The 21070-nt window shown below is 44.8% G+C and overlaps 1 protein-coding gene across 1 annotated transcript in view; it reads right to left on the bottom strand.

Annotated features, from left to right (window-relative positions):
* The window catches only part of ACTR1B (actin related protein 1B), a 130240-nt gene that overhangs the window by 70381 nt on the left and 38789 nt on the right, over positions 1–21070 (bottom strand). The window contains exon 2 of the mRNA XM_069619062.1: positions 11088–11152. Within this exon, the coding sequence (XP_069475163.1) occupies positions 11088–11152 (65 nt within the window). The remainder of the gene's footprint in view (positions 1–11087; positions 11153–21070) is intronic.

The raw sequence follows: 21070 nt of genomic DNA, 5'->3' as shown, positions 1-21070 counted from the left end.
GCTGATGCGCCGAGGAGTATCCGCCGGTGGGTTTCCCGCCACCTAAACACCACAGAGACGCCAATGACTAGACGCCCTTGCTGGGCCACAGTTCTTCAAACTCTTTGCAGTCCTGAAGTATCGTCAACGAGGCACCCCGCACGCCTCTTCCTTGGAGGACGCCAACGCTCAGTCGTCGACGAGCACCGCTAGGAACGAAGCTGCCACCTCACCGTCGTCGTTCAACCCTTTTCCTCGTGGGATCTCGACAATCCGTGGCTCCTGCCTTAAAGGGAGCCGCTCAAGAAGAATCCATCAAAGACCCGACGACAAACTCTGCTATTGCAGGTACATTGGGGTTGTAGAACTATTGTAGAAGGAAATAAGACTTCTAGAACAATATATGGACAGGGCTTGTGATATATCTTTACTTTACAGGTTGCCCAGGTGGGGGGGGGTGATCTCCACGCAGAGCTGTGTCTAGTGGTAGGGGCCAATATTCTGCCAATTGTTCTAACCAACTGTTTTCCTCCTATGTCTATTGTTGGTTGCCTTTAGTAAATGATCTGTGTGACATTTAACCAGAGTATAGTTGATGCACTTTAATGAGATCTGATAATAATTGTGGTACCACTTTAGAACTGTATATATTCGCCATTGTAGATTTTCTGAGCACAAAGTGAGTTATTGCGATAGTGTACATAACCTTGAACTTAATTATATAAAGAATGTTTTAACTAATACCGTGTGTGGACATTCCTTTGTGGGGCTTGGGGACTACACTGTACTTAAGAACCAGTCTGCATCACCTCCTGAGAAGCTATGCCCTGATTGCTCGGCCATTGCTACCAACAATGGGGAATCTTGGCTGGGGTCCTCTGTGCCTCTCCCCTACCATATAGAAAGCCAAAGTACAGACGCCCCCTCCAGTCTTTACAGGAAGCTCATCTGTTCCATTTGTGAGAGGGTACTTATGCGAACGCACCCTGTGCTTTATTAATTGTGAGGGGAAACTTGCATTTCTGTCACCAGATGGACTGCTGCCACATGATAATTTACAACAATTCCACAATCTTTATCCCTAAGCAAAGTGGCTCGTGGATGTGCAAGTGTTTATCTTTCACATTTGGCTCGAGTCGTACAGCTAGAGCAACTGTGGAAAAAAAAGCCTCTGTTGGGCCAGCAAAATGTGGTGATCTTTTGAAGACAATCCTTTTAAAAGTATACCAGATGAAGACTGCGCCCCATTCAAAGGAGCAGCCTCGGGCAAGGGACTATCATCCAAGATACAGATGGTGGAAACTGTAGAGTTGTGCTGCTCCACATTTAAAGCCAAGGGTTTTAACTAAACGGGGTAAGATGCCGCCCTCAGAAGCAGTTTTTATTAATTCTTCAGAGGAAGATGGGAGTTTATGATTTGCCCGCCTGTTTACCTGATTTGATCATTTGGTCACCACCTTAGACGCAGAATCAGGGTCGTATGCAACAAAGGAAACAGATTGAGGGATCGCTGGTTTGAACCTAGGCATGGACATTCAACATTTCCAACAATCTCTATTGGCATTGACAGACTTGATGAATATTTTGTTTGTTTGTGGATGGACTTTATTAGTTGTCCTCAAATGTGGTATAGGGTTTTGCAGAACAGTAGTTGTCAAGTCAGCACTTGGATCAGAGTCAATTACCAACAGGGGCTCAGGGCAAACTTTGGCTGGTTGGTCACAGAAGCAGGAATAACACGTTTAGAACCTGCTACCACTACCATCATGCCATCCAGTAATGACAAATATGAAGTATCAGAATTCAATGTGCATTTTTGTTGCTTTAAAACCACCTTGATAATGCCGTAGAGTCCGACAAGTGAGTTCAGTACAAAATTGAGAGCAGCAATTGAGGGATCTTACAAATTTGTCAAAATTGGAAAATGTGACAATTGAGGGGAGGAAGGAGAGATAGGAATATCCACCCCTATCCAAAATGGATTAGAAGCACCCGTTAAGTGCTCGAAAAACAGAGGCGAGTAGTGAACGGGCAACAACAGATTTGTTTCGAGTACTACCAGCAGACTCCTCATGGCGCACTTGACCATTGGGACAGGAGTTGTACTGAATATCTGTGTTTAACAAGGAGTAGGGGAATTAGTCCTTGGAATTCTTTGAAACCAGAGAGGGGCACAGCAACCTCTAAATCTAATCTAAGGTTCTCGGTAGTTGATTTAAAAAAAAAAAGAAAAAAACAAAAAAAACAACACACCTCAGTTAAGGGAGGTTTGTTCCACTTGCTACTGCGAGAGATTGTAGAAGGAACACCGGTATGGGCGTTTAGGCGATTAAGTTAGAAGGTGGCATTGAAGGCGAGAATGAGGTGCCAGAGTGTTGGACAGAGGGGAGTGCTTTACAAGGGGAAAGGGCAGCTGCTAGAGGGCGCTCTCCTTCTCAGATCATACATAGTTCAGATGTGTAGGTAAACAAAAAGATGAATCACCACACATAAGCAGTCCCCCCCACATCCCCAGCTCCCACAACTACACTCAAAGAGTGCTTTGCAGTGTTTTTATTTCAGGGTTCGAAATTCCGACTCAATGAGCAGGAGATGCAACTAGATCATGGTTGTCGGGCTGGGGAATCAGGAGTAAATACTTTGCACTGCAAATCTATCTTCCACATAATATGCACATTAACTTTTTGCCCATTAAGTACGATCCATTATATTTAAATTCATTTTTATTTACATTCTAAAACACTCGATTAGTGTCACATATGCATGTTTATAAAGCTCCAGTTGCGTTGCGAAGCAAATAAATTGCTCCTGGTAACTGCAAGCTTTAAGCTAACCTCTCTCGTCTAGGGTAGAAGCAAGAGCTAAATAGCTCCCAGCAGACAGCAATTTCGAGCCCTGTATTTGGGTTCTTCTCTTCCGAAAAACACTTGGGCAACACCTCTCAGCCGTAGGAATAATGGTAGGGCTCCTGTAGTCTGCCACGCCATGCTCACAAACGGACAGTAATTCGTCAAAGCCTCCAAAGCACCGACATAGGGCCTTCTTCCACTGATCACAGCCAAAACTGCAGTGGACGTGCATTTCTGTTGTGTTTTGTGTCTATGTGCTTATAGCATATACAACCTTTATGCATGCATATATATTTTCTTAGAATTTAAGGATCTTATCTGTAATAAGATGAACAGTTCCAATTGGGAAGTATCCCTTGTAAGAAACAAATAATTTTTTTCAGTGAATGCATGCTTGCAGTGCACAAATGTTATGAGTTCCTGTCTTGTTTGCATTTATCAAGATGCATCTATGAGGTGTGTTCATACACATTAATATATAGAACGTTTGACAAATGTAATACTTTGTTTGAAGCCAGACACCTCTGCTACACAACTTTTGTTTGTGTTCTGTACATTTTCGAGTTTTGTCATTTTTTGGTTGCCCGACGGATACTTTCTACACTCTTGCAGGGGCAAATCATTTTAACTTAAAATGTAATTTGAACTCGAATGATAAAAGGCAATGTGTAAAATATTCCCACATCAAAACAATCTGGGGCACAGATGAGTGTGCTATGCAGGTTTAATCATCCATTTAACCATAACTTGGGGTCAGTGTGGTAAACGTTACTAGAACGCTACCCATTCTTTGCATGCAGGGCAACCTCAGTCTGTTAGTGCTCATCTCTGTTCCATTTGTGAGAGAGTGCTTGTGCTGCCGCACCCTCTGCTTTATCTGTTAATCGTGAGAGTAACTTGCTTTTCTGTCATGAGGTGGACCGCTGTCACATATTTCCATAGTAACTTTTTGCACGAGTCGTCTGGATGTAACATTTTATTTCTCTTGCAAAGGACAAAACACATTGTAATCCCTTGAAATCCCATTTAATCTTAAAGTTTAAAAAAATGGGCAGTAAAACACAACCACCTCAATCTTATCTGGAGCACGGCTGCCCACCACTCTGCAAATGCATAATTATTTACTTCACCTTCAGCCTAACACATGCAGGCTTTAGCCAAGAAAAAGAAATGCTCATGCCCCCAAAGATTGCATCTGCTATATCCAACGTTTGCCGGACTCAAGAGTAGGTTTATTTTCAGTGTGTCACATACTGATGAGAGTTTAATTAGCTCCTTTTTTGGTGTGAATTTATGCTGTCATTTCTTAATGATTTTATTTCCACATGATCCTGAATAAGTTGGATGAACTGCTGTGAATAGTGTTTGAGAGGAGACATAGGCGGCGAGACCTGCTGGTGGCTGGGACGGGCAGTGCAAAATAGGAGAGTAGACAGAAGAGCGGTGCTCCAGAGGAGGAGTGGCAAGTGGCAACCCTGCTGAAAAGGGGGCGAACACACAAACTGCACCGACACGGTACGCCGATTGGGAACAGTGAGATCACGGAACTTGGGACAGTGTGGCCCCCTGCTGTTGCGGTTGGTCTGCCCGAGTCCCCCTCTCCCCATACTGCTGGCGGACCTGTCGAGTGCTAGCGGTCAGTGGGGAATCGGTGGAAGTGAATCCCTACAGCTACGCGACTTCAAGGACAATCGGTAAGACGCGATTAGCGAGTGTATAGCTGCGCTCCGGCGACTGAAGTGGTCAGCTCTGATGCCAGGGGTCATAGGTAGATCTGGACAGTCAAAATCAAGAATCCAAGCCAAAAAAGTGGGCCAAATTGAAAAGTGCTGGGATCAGAGTCGACGAGAGGAGAGTCAGTCAGCCCCCCTACTGGTTGACCGTACAGCAGAAACAATATCATCCACAATGTCGTCAGATAAGGCGGAACTCCTGAACTGTCTGAAGGGGATGGAAGCCCGACTCACGAACTCATTCCACAACCAGCTGGAACAGATGAATGAAGAATTGAAATCCTCCCTCCAGGAGGTAAGCAGAGAAATGACGGACCTAGGAAACAGAGTAGATACAGTCGAAAATGCCTTATCAGCTGTTGCAGAAGAATCTAACAGAACAGTATCCTCCTGGAACAGCTGGCTACCGCAACAACCAACTTAGAACTACAAGCAGAAGGAGGAGCCTGAGAAACTCAGAAAGAAAAACCGCAGCGTTTTCAAACACAACCACATTGTGTTTCTGCCTGCCGTGGCTATCACTTTGGGTCTCCGGTGCTCCCCCAGGAGAGCACCGTAGACCCAAAGTGAAAGCAAAAGGCAGGCAGAAACACAACACGGTTGTGTTTACATGCCGCAGTGTTTCTGCCTAAATCTGCTTTCCCATTTGGGGCACTAGGGCTCCCGGTGGGGAGCCCTAGAGCCCCAAATTGGAAAGCAGATTTACGCAGAAACACCACGTGGTTGTGTTTGAAAACGCTGCAGTTTTTCTTTCTAAGTTTCTCAGCCTCGGAGGAGCCTGAGAAACTTAGAAAGAAAAACCGCAGCGTTTTCAAACACAAAGTTGTATTTATACAACGTTTTTAAAGCTGTGGTTTTATTTCTAAGTTTTCCGGGCTCCTCCAGCCTGGAAAACTTAGAAAAAAAACACGCAGCTAGTGCTTATTTAAAAAAAAAAAAAAAAATAGCACTTACCGAGATGCAGCTGCAGCTTTACTGCCTGTAGTCTCCGGTCCGCGTCCTCCGAGTCCCGGCACCAATGAAGGAAAAGCCACCCAGTGGTAGCTTTTGTTTACTACAGCTGGCTGGCTTTTCCTTCATTAAAGCCGCAAAAGCAAAAGCCAGCACAGGCGGGCATCCATTTCACAAAATGGATGCGCCCATGTGCTTGCCTTTTCAATTTTTGAGCTTGAATTGCTCAAAATTTTACATAGGGACTTCGGAAAAAAAAATGCCAATCGTTTTTTTTTTATATTGCCTATCTATTTTTGAAATAAAAAATTTTGGGCGAACCTTTCCTTTAAAGATACAATGCAACTGTGCTTCAGCAGCCTTCTGCCGGAAACCCAATCAGACCAAATCGGCTTTGATCTTATACATCGAGTAGGCCAAAAACGGAATGACCCGGGTGCAAGACCCAGAGATGTGCTAATAGCAGTAACGTCCTACGGTCAGAAAGAAGAAATACTGAGAGCAGCAAGATTCCACAATGACCTCCCAATCAATAGTTCCCATATTCAACTGAATCAAGACCTGGCACTCGTCACGCTCCGCAAAAGAAGAATGATGCAGCCAATCACAAAGGTACTACAAGCAAAACAGATACGATATAGATGGACTCACCCTTTTGGCCTCTCATTTATGTGGGAGGGTAAACAGCAGAAGATTATTACTTGTGAGGAGGGCGGTGCAATCATGCAGCTAGAAGAAGTCCAGGAACGTCCGGTCGCCCGTACACGCCCCAATTCCCAAGACACTGCGAGTAAACCATGGGAATGGTCAACTGAGAAAAAGCCTAAACCAAAAAAAAACAGAAGCCCAAAATCCAGCAACAGAGCCAAGAATGACAAGATACGGAAGGACGCTCGAAGAAGCGGCTAACCAGGGAACGTACAGCAGCAGAACAATGATGGAGGTTTACAATACATCAAAACACACAAAACCTACACAGAAAAGAGGGAACAGCACACCCACAAGGTGGGAGTTGAGAGGGAGAACTGGAAGGCGGCGAGTATAACAAAACGTATCAAAAACTACAGCAACTGCACAAACCCGAGCCCTGGGGCACCAAAAAGTAAACATGGAAGGCACAGACACAACTCTATCCCAGCTTGTAACAGCGCAACCCCTCCTAAACCAAAATGGCTGAGTCAAGAGTCATATCTCTGAACGTACAGGGCCTGAACTCACCAATAAAATGCCGGGCGATACTAGACAGGCTGAAATCAATGCAGACAGCGATTGGGCTCCTGCAGGAGACACCTCCTCCCCAAAGACGAAAAGCGCATGTCCAGTCGGTGCTTTCCACAACAATATTTTGCTCCAAGTGGTGAGAAAAAAAGAGGAGTGGCTATACTAATTGGGAAGGCCCTAGACTTTAAAAACTACAAACTTGCAAAGACAAAGAAGGCAGATACTTGGGGCTTAAAGGGCTGATAAAAGGAAAATTGTACAAAATCATAGCAATTTACGCTCCAAATAGCCGCCAAGATGTGTTCATAACGGATCTGCTCGGCAGCTGGTGTGAGGGCCAACTGATAATAGGTGGGGACCTCAACTGCGTTACGGACCCAGTGCTGGATAAGACTCTTCCCCCAACTACCACTGATCAGAAAAACAGACAAGCCCTGGGCCGCCGGTTCTACAGAGAATTAGGAGTGATTGAAACCTGGCGATTCTTCCATGGAGATAGGAGAGAGTACACCCACTACTCAGCGGTTCACCTCAGTTACTCCAGGATAGATATGATCCTAGTATCCACATTAGTTACGCAAATAACGGAAGTAGAAATTGGAGTGGAATATCATTCAGACCATGCACCAGTGATGGTGGGTGTGGATGGGGAGTGGAAGGGAACAGAGTTAAACCACCTTGGAGATTAAACGAAATTCTTCTAAAAGACATTGCACTAAGAGCCCATATGGAGACCACAATCAACAACTACTTTACAGAAAACGATAACGGGGAAACGACCTGGGGGGTAATAAGGGACGCAGGAAAATCAGTGATCAGGGGAGAATTCATGTCACAAGCAGCGGCATACCAACTAGAAAGAGAGGTGAAAGCTGCAGAAGCCCAACACAAGACTCTGGGCTCAAGGAAAACCTTAAGAGCACTATGGAAAATCAGAGCTCAACTGGAGAACCACACGGCGGACCGGGTGGCCCAGTCGCTGCTAAAAACAAAACAATCCAACTGGAAACATGTAGGCATGGCTAATAGATTCCTGGCAGCAAAACTAAGAAAACAAAAAACCCGGAACTACATAGTGCAGCTAAATGACTCCCATGGGAAACCTCACACAGCAGAGCTAGAAAAAAAAGAAATGAAACGATTTCACAAGGAACTATTAAAGGGGGAAAATCTAGACTCCGAACATCAACTGAACTATATCAACTCTCTCCAGCTGCCCCAAATTGCAGAGAAAGACAGAACCAATCTTGGGAAACCAATTTTGGCCCAAGAAATCAGCGACGCTATCACAGCACTACCAGCAAATAAGACTCCAGGTCCAGACGATTTTGGCAATGGCTATTACAAAACATTTCGTACACAATTGCTAGGTCCGCTGTCAAAACTATTCAATACAATTAGAGAAGAGGGGAAGGTCACGCAAGATATGGGGAAGTCCATAACTATACTACCACTAAAGACAGGCAAAGATCCCAAAACTGTGCAAGCTATCGGCCTATAGCAGTGCTGAACTCAGATGTAAAAATCTACACGAAAATTTTAGCAACTCGTCTAATGGAAATTCATCCAAATATAATACAGGATGACCAAGCAGGGTTCATTGCCGATAGACGCACACAAGACAACGTCAGAAGGGCAGTAGCGTCATAGACGCTGGGCGACGTACACAACAATCATTTGCAATAGCGGCTCTGGATGCCACCCGGGCCTTCGACAGCATGGACTGGGGCTATCTGAGTTTGATTTTGGAGCGGTTTGGTTGCGGTCCAGAATTCACGAAAATGGTGCTCACCAACTACCGACACCCATCGACAAGCTTCAGGATCAATGGTCAAGGTACAGAATTTGTGGGGATTGGAAGGGGCACACGACAGGGCTGTCCTCTCTCTACCCCAATTTTTGCAATGGCAATGGAACCATGTGCAATGCAGATCCGCCAGGACGTCAGTATCAAGGGAGTTACAATAGGTCAGGAAACCCACAAAATAGCCCTATATGCGGACGACATCATGCTCTTCATGGGAGACCCAAAAGATACAATGCCCAGAGCCATGCCCCAGTTGGAGGAATTTGGACCAGTCTCTGGGTTCTCCATAAACATCGCCAAATCAAAAGCTATGAACATAACGGCAAGAAGAGAGGATGTCGAGACTCTGGCGAGATCATTCCTGATGCACTGGGTTGAAAGAAAACTGGAATATTTAGGAATTCACCTCGCCAGCAATCCTCACAAACTATATCAGACAAACATAACACCGCTGTGGAAACAATTACAGGAAGACATGCGCAGATCGGATTCCCAGGAGCTGTCATGGTTCGCTCGCATCACAGCGGTCAAAATTACCATTCTCCCCCGCCTCCTCTATGTATTAAGCTCACTGCCAGTGCCAATACCACCAGCCAAGATTCGGGAGCGGCAGAACGCGGTATTCAAATTCATATGGCATAATAAGAAACCTAGAATCCAGAAACAAATCTTAATGCACTCCCCACATATGGGTGGTCTGGGAGTTCCAGAAATGGACAGATACATTATGGCGGCACAATTAGCGCCAATGCTGAGATGGGCGAAACCAGAAGAACATAAAGGATGGTGCAGAATCGAACAAACAGTCTCAACCATCCTCCTAATAGCCCTTCTGAGCCTGACCAAAGAAAACCGAAACAGCCGAGAATCCTTACTAGAAATGACAAAACGGTCTCTACTAAATTGGGACAAAGCCCGGAAAAAGAAACACATTCCTGGTGGAATGGGTCCATATACGCCACTGATGGGCAACCCAGATTTCACTCCGGGTCTTCAGCGTGGATATTGGGTGGGCTAGACAGGGCCGGGGCAGAAACGACGCACCTGAAAGACATGTACAAAGACGGCGCTCCATTGCTCTTCACAGATTGCCAGTTGAAATTCAATATAGGTGAAAACGAACGCTATAGATATGCGCAAATTAGACACTGGATTACTCACCCAACGGTGAAGAAGGTGGGCATGAGAACACCATCAGGCCTAGAACTGTCGCTTCAAGAAGGCAACACAGCAAAGGGGGACTCTAGACTCTACAAACTCCTCTCCAACGACCATCTCGCATACAAAATGAACTGGGAAAGAGATATCCAAGAGTCACTAACGGAGGAGGAATGGTACCAAACATGGGCGCGTGCACACAGCACCTCCAGATGCACTACAATAAAGGAATCTGCGTACAAATTGTGCCTTAGATTGTATATGACCCCGAACCGCATCCACCAAATGACAAAGTCTTACTCACCAAACTGTTGGAGGAACTGCGGGGAGAAGGGAGACTTGTTCCACATGTGGTGGACGTGTCCTAAGGCAGTCGCCTACTGGAAGGAAATACTAAGCTACATAAAAGACATTTTAGGAGTGGACCTGCCGAGATCTCCGAAGACAATTCTCCTAGGAGTCCCTATAGACGGGAAATACGCAATGTCGGGAGCAACAGCCAAACTCATCACCCATCTATTATCAGCAGCCAGAATGACACTTGCACAAAATTGGAAAAACAAAGAAGGTCCAATTTCAGCATGCTGGTGGGTTAAGATCTGGGGGGTGATGGCTATGGAGAAGATATGCGCCATCAGCACTGGTAAATACCTAAGATTCCTAACTATATGGAATCCCTTTCATGAACATGTATGGGACAGAGAAGCTCATTTCTTTAAACCCCGACTGCTCTGAAATACACATGTAACATGAACTCCCTCAAAACGAAGATAATGTCACGCTGAGGTTAAGAAGGGGAAGAAAACTTCAAAAGTTTAGAATCTGAAATGTAAAACACTTTAGAGTCGGGGGGAGAGGATCCTTTAGAGGTTAAGAGGTTAATAAAAAGAAGTGGGTGAGAGGGGGAGGGGGGAGTTAGTGAACTGAGGGGAGAACTTGAGGTAAAGCGTATCCTAGCGATCTGAAAGACACGAACAGGTGTTAAATGTAGAGCATAAGAGTTTAATGTTGTCAAATGCTATGTTGTAATTGCTTATATGCTTTTGAACCAAAAATAAACATGGTTAACCCCACAGGCCTGGTTACAAAGCATTCCAGTTTGGCATAGTCTTCTTTTCCCCGCCACACAAACTGAATGGCTGGGTACCTGAACTGAGGCAGGACATGTTTGCTTGGAGCACAAATAGCAAGATAGGCACGTTTTAAGAGATAGAAAGTGAATTGAAATGCCACATACACGTATAGTCGGCCACAAAGCAAAATTACATCATGCTGGAATGCCAATAAAGTAAATAAAGTAGCAATCTTCGGCATACTCTTCACAAGGCGCTCCAAAGTTAGACTGAAGGAACCATGAATGCACCCAAGAGATGGTGCCATCATACTTACAAGTTTGGAAAGCAATACTTTGGAATTTGATCTCCAGCAAAGCCTGCCTTCACAACTCCTGAACCCTGCAGAGAAAAACAAATTACTAGTCAGCTCATCAGAACACAAAATGCCTCTCTCATCATCAAATCTTGACACCAACACAACTATCATGTGGAACTGTAGAACAGTACCAACACAGGTAAAAATCTTGAGATGCAATCTCCTGGCCGGTATTAAAAAAAAAAAAAAAAAGTCACTTGCCCTTTCAGTTCTCCACATGAAATAGTATCATCACTCAGGAATAGCCAGGACAAATTGTGCGACCTGCCGACAAGACGCCAACTAAATGAAACCCAGTAAATATTGCACACAGGGGCTCCCAACAGAACCTATTGAAACCTACTTCCATGGCTCATCCATGGGCTACCCTGTGCTCTGGAGGCTCGTGCTTACACCTCTTGGTCGTGTAACACTCAGCCTCTTAACACTTCGTCCAAGGCTTACCCATGGGCTCGGACTCCAGCACTTACCCCTTCTGCACTTGCACGTTCTGAATTCTCACAAGGCATAGTAGGTTCTTCCCCTGCTGCTCCCAATTACTGTGTTGAATTGTTGTAATTGTACTTCCCCACCCTCCTTGCCCTGTGGGCGCTTTGAAACAGTACATTCTTATTGTATAAGCGCCTACATGCAAACAAATTAACTAGGGCCAATCGAAACCACCGAAGCTTTCAATAAAAACATGGTTCTCTCCTGCCAACTGTACACATTAGATCTACCACCCTCATGAACCAACAGGATCTTTCACATACAAACCTTTTGAATTCGACCAAACTCATTAACACGGTCTCTCACTCCCACCTTGTGAATTCAGGTCAACCTCTCAAATGGGTCTCCATTTATCTCACCTGTGCCCCTTAATCCATGTCAGGACCAAACGTCCAACGTATCCACATATAACTAGCCCTAACACCCCAGAGGGGACTCTTACCAACCTTTTGAACCAGGGCCAACCTCACAAACAGGACCACCATGAACTCCAGCCAACCAAATGCAGTGGGCCTCACATGTACCAACCTCAAGGCCTCAACCAATCATCAACAGGGCTTCTTGTGCAAACCTCATCACCCCATTTCTACCTCCCCAACTGGGTCTATCAAACAGCAACTTCTTGATTTCAGGTCATGGGTTTTTGGTGTACCACTCGTGTAAAACCCAATACAAACTTATGAACAGGGAATCACATTACACATAGGCCAATCGATTAAACAAAGGATCTCATGGCAGTTCATTCTCTCAAACCAGCAGAAAACTTATGAATGCTTTGTCATTCTCCACCCTGCCAAAAAAACGCCAATCTCACAATTTCAGACCAATATCCCCAGGGCTGTGATGAAATGACTACTGTTCTACAGAAGCATGGGGATGAATAGTCGCTAAACTGCCGACTCAACACTACATTACTGTAGAACGAGCAGGAGCCCCAATCATAAATGTGAAACAAGCACAGCTTGAAAGTTATACCTACTTCGTCTCAGTTGGTAGTGCAGGCAGTGGGCAAGCTATATCTTCAGTAGCGGCTGAGCCGTCACAACCCAAACAACTTAAGTACAATGGTTCCAAAATAGAAGAAATGTCAAGCAAGGTTTGGTTAAAATATAGACTTTCAATAAAAAAATAAAATGCAGACAAACTAATGAGAAAACCTGAGAAAAACCCATCCTTTTTAAAGGAGGACAGAGAATTCATACATTTGTATAAGGGCCCTCTGGGTAGATGAGCAGGGGTGTTCAGGCAATAAGATAGATCAACAATGTTTTCCTGAAGGAAAAGGTAGAGAAGGGAGGCTTAAAAGTCCTGATGGTCCCAAAGGTGGACCATGGTGCAGGAGCTCTTCAAATGTACCTTAAATTATTTTCCTTGGGTAATAGACAGCATCAAGCCTGGCTTCATACTGCTTTCCTGCAGTCGGTTAAGTCTAGAGCTAGAGTGATCTGTGTTGATCAAGTAGAGTAGTCGGCTTCAAGAGGGGCTCTTGTGGATTGAGTCACCACTTGAGGCGAGTCAATGGGCCGCAAAAGTCAGTCGGCAGTTGAGTTTGTTTGTTTGTTTTTATTACTTATATTGCGCACCAGACCCAAGGGTAACCGGGCGCATTTTATAAGACAGCTCAAAACTTTGTTACTAGATCACATGGCAAAAATAGCAAAAATAGAGCAACAAGAATAATATACAACAAAATATACAGGAATATACAGCATGTAAAGTGTAAAAGCATGTATTTGCGGTCCTAAGCGGAAATGCCTAGGCTTGAATAAGTCCAGGCAGTAGATGATCTAAAGTGTGTCTGCATTTTTGATCCACGTTGTAAGGTTGTGTCGGAAGGTGGGCTAGGGTTGGTCAGTCTTCAATGTGGATGGTAGGGCGTTCAAGAGTTGAGCTGCTTTCACCTGAAAGCTGCAGCCACCGACTTTAGTCAGTTTGACTCTAGGTATGGATAGGTTATTGGAGTTAGCAGATATAGTAAGTCTTGTTGGTTTTAGTTTGGTGAATCTGGCAGAGAGGTACTGCGGTGCAGCGTTGTTAAGGCATTTGTGGACCAAAGAGGCAACTTTTAGTTGGATTTTCTCCTGAGCAGAGAGCCAGTTGTTAGCTCGTCTGAGTGCGGTGATGTGGGCTCTCCTGGGAATGCAAAGTGCTGCTCTAAGCGCGTTGTTCTGCAGAATTTGAATTCTTTTGATGACTTCGTTAGCCCCAACATAGAGCGAGTTGCAGTAGTCCAGTTTTGATAACACGAGCGCTCTTGCGAGTGTGATGCAGCTATCGTTTGATAGGAAGGGTTTGCCTGCTCTTATCAATTTGCAGGTGTAGGCGGTTGCTGAAGCCATCGCATTGACCTGCTTGTGAAAGAAAGGGTGGAGTCCAGGTAGAAACCCAGAGTTTTAACCGTGTGGGCGGTTGTGATTTGGTTGTTGTCGATATTGAAGGAGGAGTAGTTGGGGCCCAGTTTTGAGAGGGTGGGGGGTGTGCCAGGATGATGATTTCAGTTTTGTCATCATTCAGGCATAGACCGTGTGTGGCCATCCACGCCTGGATGATGAGATACACTCTGTTCAGCAAGGCCAAATCCTTGTCGTAATCACCGGTAAGTGGTAGGAGAATCTGGGTATCATCTGCATAATTAGTGTAGGTGATACCAAGAAGGTCCAGATTATCGAAAAGGGGCTTAGTAAAGATGTTGTAGAGTGTAGGCAAAACACAGGATCCTTGAAGCACACCACATGTAATGGGGATGGAGTCTGCTGCCGCAGTGTGGATAAGACTCATTGTCCTGTTATTGAGGAAGGATTGGATCCATTTTGTGGCTTCTTCTGAGAAGTGCGCGGCTATATCCAGGTGCCTGCAAAGGACCTTGTGGTCAACAAGGTCAAATGCGGCTGATAAGTCCAGGAGGAGGAGTAAGGCTGGTTTGCCTTGATCCCTTAGCTCATCAATTTGCGCCTTTAGGTCTAAGAGGGCAGTTTCGGTTCCATGCTGGGGACGGAAGCCAGACTGCCGTACTCCTAGTAAATTGTTGTTTTCAAGGTGTTTCTGTATTTGTGAGTATGCCACTTTATCTATGATTTTTAAGAGGAATGGCAGTGGTGATTGGGCGGTAGTTCGTGGGTATGGCAGGGTCTAGTGTGTTTTTAAGCAAAGGGAGTACCCAAGATTCTTTTAGGTTGCTTGGTATGGACCCTGTAGCGAATGAGGCATTAATGAGTTTTGAGATAAAAGGAGCCAGGTCTCTAGCTGCGTCCTTTATCAGTTGAGGTGGACATTGATCCCCCTGCTTAGGTTGAAATCGAGACAATGTTCTGTTGTGTCAAGGCAGGGGTTGGATTGCGGCGACGCTTCCACAGTGGCAGGCCAGGGCTCGACGTGGTGCTCTTCACTGCTGGGAGATGGCATGAAGACTGCTCAAAAATGCAAGCGTAAAGCTCTAAGAGCATAGAGTGCCAAAAGCAGCACCAGTTATCTTGTGAAGGCTCAAAAGGCATTGAGCACATTTGAAGCAGCTCGAAGTAGTCTTGCAACAGAGAAACGAGGTCCAGCTGCTCTTGGATGTCTGAATTGCTGCAAGTCCGATTCCAAGTGCTTCAGGACAAGGCGTGTCCTTCTGTTCTGCACTCTCACTCCATGGAGTTAGCTGGCACTTAAAGGGGTCTTTCACCTACAGTGAACAGGGTCCTGGTTCCAGTATAGCTAGCAATGAGGCCTTGGTCAAACAAGTCACCCCCACTGTGCTTGGGGATGGTTAGGGAATAAAGGACGCTTCTGTTTTCTGTTTTGTCTTCACCTACCTGGTAGAGGACTGTGGGATACAATGTATCCCCAACAGAGGGCCAGATTAATTATTTTTGTTCTTCCTAGTGTCCAGAGATGAATCAAAGAATGAGGGAGAGCCGCTCTCCTTTTAAAAGGCAAAACATAACAGGAGACGGGTTCAAAGCAAGCATGCTGTAAGGGGAAATAGAGTTTGGAGGGATCAGGAAGAGAAAACCACAACATAATCATGTCTCACAAAATCTACTAGTCCACTTGCATTGGTGAGTAGATTTTATGAATGGTACTCTACCTTGCTGGCAAGTATGGGGATGTTTGAAACTTATTTGACATTTGCTGGAAACAAACTTTGTTGGAAGTAAATGGCAAATAAAGATTTACTGTGCATGGCTGGCTTTTGGGTGGCAGCATTGTACCAAAGTGAATTATATTTATGATGACTTGCACAGTTTTACAAAAAGTAGTAGTAAATATGGCACCCGTCGCCATGGGGCAAATTTCACTTGGGTCGAGTATGTAAATTAAGGAACTCATCGTGCAGGTCTAGTGGGATTTTTGAGACAGAGGCCCGACGATGGTGGGACCCTTCACTTAGCCACCCTCTCTGGATACTCCAATTCTGCCCCCTCACATGCCTGTTGACCTCAAGGAGAATACAGTAGTCAGCACCCTGGTGTGACAGTGGCTTTGTTATTTCAGTGCCTCCTTTGATGCATTGGTTCCCAGGAGACGGCATGCAGGAAGTTGACTGTGCCCTGGGTAAGGGGCTAGCCTTCTTGCAGGAGAATCAAAGAGGCAACATCCTGGTCATTGTTCCACATAGCAGCTGTGGAGACAGTCATACCAGACACAAAGATACATCAGTCCAATCATAGATGGGCCCTGCTCACACAGCTTACAGCAGTGCAATATCAAATTGCTTTGCTTGGGTGCTCTTAGCATTCACCATGCCACAACTGGGCACGGCTTATATATTTAAAGGTTTACATGCCAAAAGGCTGACTGAGGCATGTGATTAAGTTTGGAAACAGAAGTGAAGAAGAATAACCCACCTATGGCTGCAGGAACTGAGTTTCAGCTACTGTCAGGAATGCAAGTGACCTTTGAACCTGCTCTGTGCCATTGCAGGGCTGAGGGTGTCTATCTCAGCAAAGGCACATATGTCTGCACTATAATTTTGACATAGAACATTAATGTAAGAGGGGGTTTCATTAGCAGACATCCCTTTTTTAAAAGAAAAAAAAAGAAATGACCTGCATCAATTTAATACAAAATCAAAAAAGCCATGACTCTCACCCTCGCATGGGGCAATCCGCCATAGGGTATCCCACAACACTGCACAAACCTCAAATACTGGGGTGGGGGGGGGGGGGAGCAGCATGCACCGATGGAAAGAAAAAAATAAAAGATTGACTCCTTCCTAATGAAGGCTGCAAGCATTTAAAGAAAACGTGCGCACACATATTTTGGTGGTCGAGTTACTCAATTAAGAGAGTGGTCTCATTGCACTAGCAACTAAATATCACAAGTCAAATAGCAACTCATGAAAACATCTTTAAGAGCCCCACAGTAGGATTAGACCGACCATGCATACACTATTAACCAACTTCAAACTAAAACAAACATACCTGGATTACAATATGAAAAGGTTTATTTGGAAGGAACAGTTCTGTGCAGCGCAGCATAAACATAAAAACATAACAGGCGTATTTGTAAAGAGCACATTCACCCCCGAAGGAGCATCTTGGCGCTAATAACATTTTGTTACCCAACTTACTGGTACTCATTTTATCGACCTCGGAAGGATGAAGGGCTGAGTGTACCTGCCGGAATTCGAACCTGTGACCATGAGGTCAAACACAGGCCGCTGTAGTGGACGCATTAGTCCAGTGAGCGACAGACCCGGCTCAGCATAGCAAATACATTTGATACAGAGCTGCTTTGGCCAACATGAGCAGCTAAGTGGAAGAACAAATTGAGGATATAACTGCAAGCCCCTATGCCGAGCTGCGTTTTGAATTATATCAATATTTGCTAACTCCGATAAACAAATATTACCTTTCGGTCCCACATTTTTCTTTTTAAATTGACTATACTTTCTTTTGAGAGACTGAGCTCAAGATAATTACATCCAAAAGGCCACATTCTAGCAACAGGCCCCAAAATGTAGTGTTAATTGGTTCTTGATGAGTAGAAATGGTGCACTGCGTCCCGGTAGAGAACTGAGGGGGTGAGTAACTTCATATGCCTGGCTTTTGACGAATGGCACCCCACTTTTATCACCTGTGCAATTTATCTACTTAGGATATTCTACTATTGATTGAATGTGACAAATGGCACCCTTCTTTAATCATTAGTCTGGTTTTTCCATTTAGGATATTCTAGCATTGATTGAATGTAATTCATGTATATTTTGGTAAAGAAAATTCTGCATACACACTTGAGAATACCAGTCCCCTCTCGTGTGACCCCCTTCACCCGACTGGGGTGTCTGGCTTTCCACTTGTGTGATGCGGTGTGACACCTATGGTGGTCTCCACTAGGGCATTATTAGCACTTTAACTGTGAAGCACTTTGTTCTTATTACAAAAGACCCAATATGTACTATGGACCAATATAGATTTAATGTGTTATTTTATTCATTTGTGAACTATAATAAAATGTAACAAATCTTTTTATATAAAAATCATTGGGTTGTTCTTTGATCTGCTTGCACCTCTCTGGGCACTACGCCATTGAAGTCTGTTGACAATGCTCATGCATTCATTTTAATTCAGTTCTGCTTGGCACATCCACTGTTTGATAGTTAGTTGTTTTCCCTCTGCCAGTGATGAAGGGGACACCCATCCTTTGTTTTTTGGGCTAACAGCGTGTAACTTGAATTTTTGTACCCCGGCGACAATATACATGACAAACATTACTCGCCTAGTCTTTCTGTGGTTTGCATTTGCTTAGAAACACATGCTTTGCATAAGCCACCAGCTAGTGGTTGGATCAGAGCATTAAATCTTTCCTTTTCAGATAAAAATAAATAAATAAATGCATTGACAGGGGCATTCTGGTCACACTATTCCTTATCTTACCTCTGATAGCGTTTTCCCCAAAGTGATGTACAGAGAACCTATTTATATACAATTATCAGCCAACAGACCTTGGTACTCATTTAATCGTCCTCATAAGGATGAAAGGCCGAGCTGGCCTTGCTAGGAGTCAAACCTGCAACCTGCAGATCACAGCAGAGACTACTCAACCCACTGATCTAGCTTACCGGGTACAGTGTACATAAAGCCATTATCCTTCATACATCGAGGTCCTTTGATTGTTTTTCTGGCATGACGCACTTGTGTACTGGGTGAGCGTAGCTGTTTTTTGTGCCGGGCCTCCACGCCGACGTAGGATGGGGGTTAAGTTGGTGCATGTGATTCGAAGCAGATACAAGCCATCTTCTGAGGCTTGTGAATCTGCTTAGATTCTGAAGCTTTCATAGACTAGCCTAGCTGACAGATCTTTTAGAAGGTGGAGGGTGAACTAAACGAACAGCTGAAAACAAATGCAATAGAACTTACTGACCTACCCAAACATCTTCTATTTCTTGCATAGCTACACAATTTAGTGCGACTGTCGGCAGTGAACTCCAGGTCGCTGCTTTATAAATGTAATCTACTGGTATGTTACGGATTAAAGCCAACGTAGCCACAGTGTTGCGTGTGGAGAGAGCTGTAGGGTTGAATGGAAGAAGTTAATTTACAAACGTGCAGCAGAGATCTATAAAATTAGCAATCCACCTTGCAATGGTGAATTTAGTTATTGGATCACCTTACCTTCCCGTTACAAAGGAAATAAATAATTAGACTGTGTTCCACAGTTCTTTGGTTCTACTAAGGGAGATGTTAGGGGAGTTTTCCCAAAGTCTACTTTGAAGGTAGACCTCATAAAACTATCCTAATGATTTGGAGATCCCCCAACTCTTAGCATCAGTCTGTACTACTCATGGAACCTTGGTAGCAGCAGTGCAGTCAGGCTCATCATAAGAGGAAGATGCGAGCTGAAGGCAAGTACACTGAATCTAGTTAGTAATACAATTTAAAGAAACACTTACACATAAATGTATATTAAAATATTATATTTACACAAGAATTACTTAGCACATTAAATCAAAACAGATTAGAATAATTGTAGATACTTTTCAAAGGCAACTTCTTAGTTTGTAGTTGCTCGCGGTTACAATTGTTAAAGCTTTTGACACTAATGACAGTTCTACCGTATTATCAGTAATAACGCACACAAAATGTTATGCAGTAATTGTATCGAGTTAGCAACATCACATAAGAGAATTACTTTTTGAAGGAAAACAGTTGGCTAGTGCAACACTAGTAGGGCTTAAGGTTATAGATGCAGTTTCTTCGCACAGCAAGGCTTTTAAAGTCCAAAACGCAACCCTAGCTAGAAGGCAGTTCAGAGAGGCTCTAAGTCTTGTGAAGCAGCAGAATACAAATGTTCCTCTGAACAGTCTCTAGTCTTTAAGATGCAAGAGGATTAACCCCAATGCGGGAGACCCTGTTCAAGGACTTGTTAAAGGGACACAAGAGCAGCTTGGGTCGGAGGTAAGTGGGGGATACACTGAACACCTCTTCGGGCACTCCACACTCTGGAGAACTTTTCAGATTAAGGTAAGCAATACCTTTTTCCACACAGTACCTTTGGTTTGAAGACATTTCTTTGCTGGATTCTCCTCCATGTGGCCGCGCTGGACCCAACCTCGCGATTCCTTGGTCTGACGACGAAAGGCATAACAATAGACGGGATCTCTCAGCAGCCATCTCGAGGGAGGACCTATGGCACGGATTTCATCAGCTCCTCTCGTCAGTCTGCGGTTTTAGCGCCCTTTCTGCAGCACCAACAAAGGACACAATTCACCCGGTCAATCTTTTTTTATTCTAGCACTCTGCTGAGGGGACTTGGATGAGTCAGATTGTGTCTGGAGGTCCACCTGGAGCTCAAACAAACACTTGGATGGATTCGGCCTTTCAAAGATGATGCACCTCAATTGGGTCGGAGGCCTCCTGGTATTGGGGTTCCACAGCTCTGGAGAGGCACAGCACCTCGGGAGATGGCTCGGATTGATGTTAGTCTATGGACTGGTTGCTCCCACCAGTCAAAGGGAAGGAGCTGTCCTCTTCAGAGTTCCTTTGTTGCACAGAAAACTGGGTCAGGACATCAGTGGTCGCTTCACAGTGTTGCAAAGGGTCTGCCGTCGTTGTTCTTCGGTTACTTCAGGTTCCAGTGGTCGACTTGCCTTTCACCTCAGGAACCTCACCTTTTATTCAGTTTCAGCACACACTCCTCTGCAATCTCTTTCAGCAGTTGACAGAGAGGCAAGTGGCTGTCCAATCAGGACAGCCAAACCCCCAGTGGGAGCCAGTTCTATTCAGGCAGACAAAGAGCAGGGGAGTGGAAAACTCCTCCCCCACTTCCTGCCTGCCCAGACACACTGACACCTAGGCGGGGACACCCAAGGGTTCCTGCCAAAGGCAAGACAAACACACACAAACACACCTCCCAGAATGGTAGAAGGGCTAACAAAGAACAAACATGCTAGAAATAGCAAAAAAAGATGCCCCCAAGTTAGTACTTAGGCGCACCTATTGTGCACAACCGGGACTGTGAATACAGTC

This window comes from Ambystoma mexicanum, chromosome 10, assembly GCF_040938575.1.
Source record: "Ambystoma mexicanum isolate Mex_15411 chromosome 10, UKY_AmexF1_1, whole genome shotgun sequence".
Lineage (NCBI taxonomy): Eukaryota > Metazoa > Chordata > Amphibia > Caudata > Ambystomatidae > Ambystoma > Ambystoma mexicanum.
Note: the sequence above shows the minus strand (reverse complement) of the source record. Positions and strands in the feature narration are given on the sequence as shown.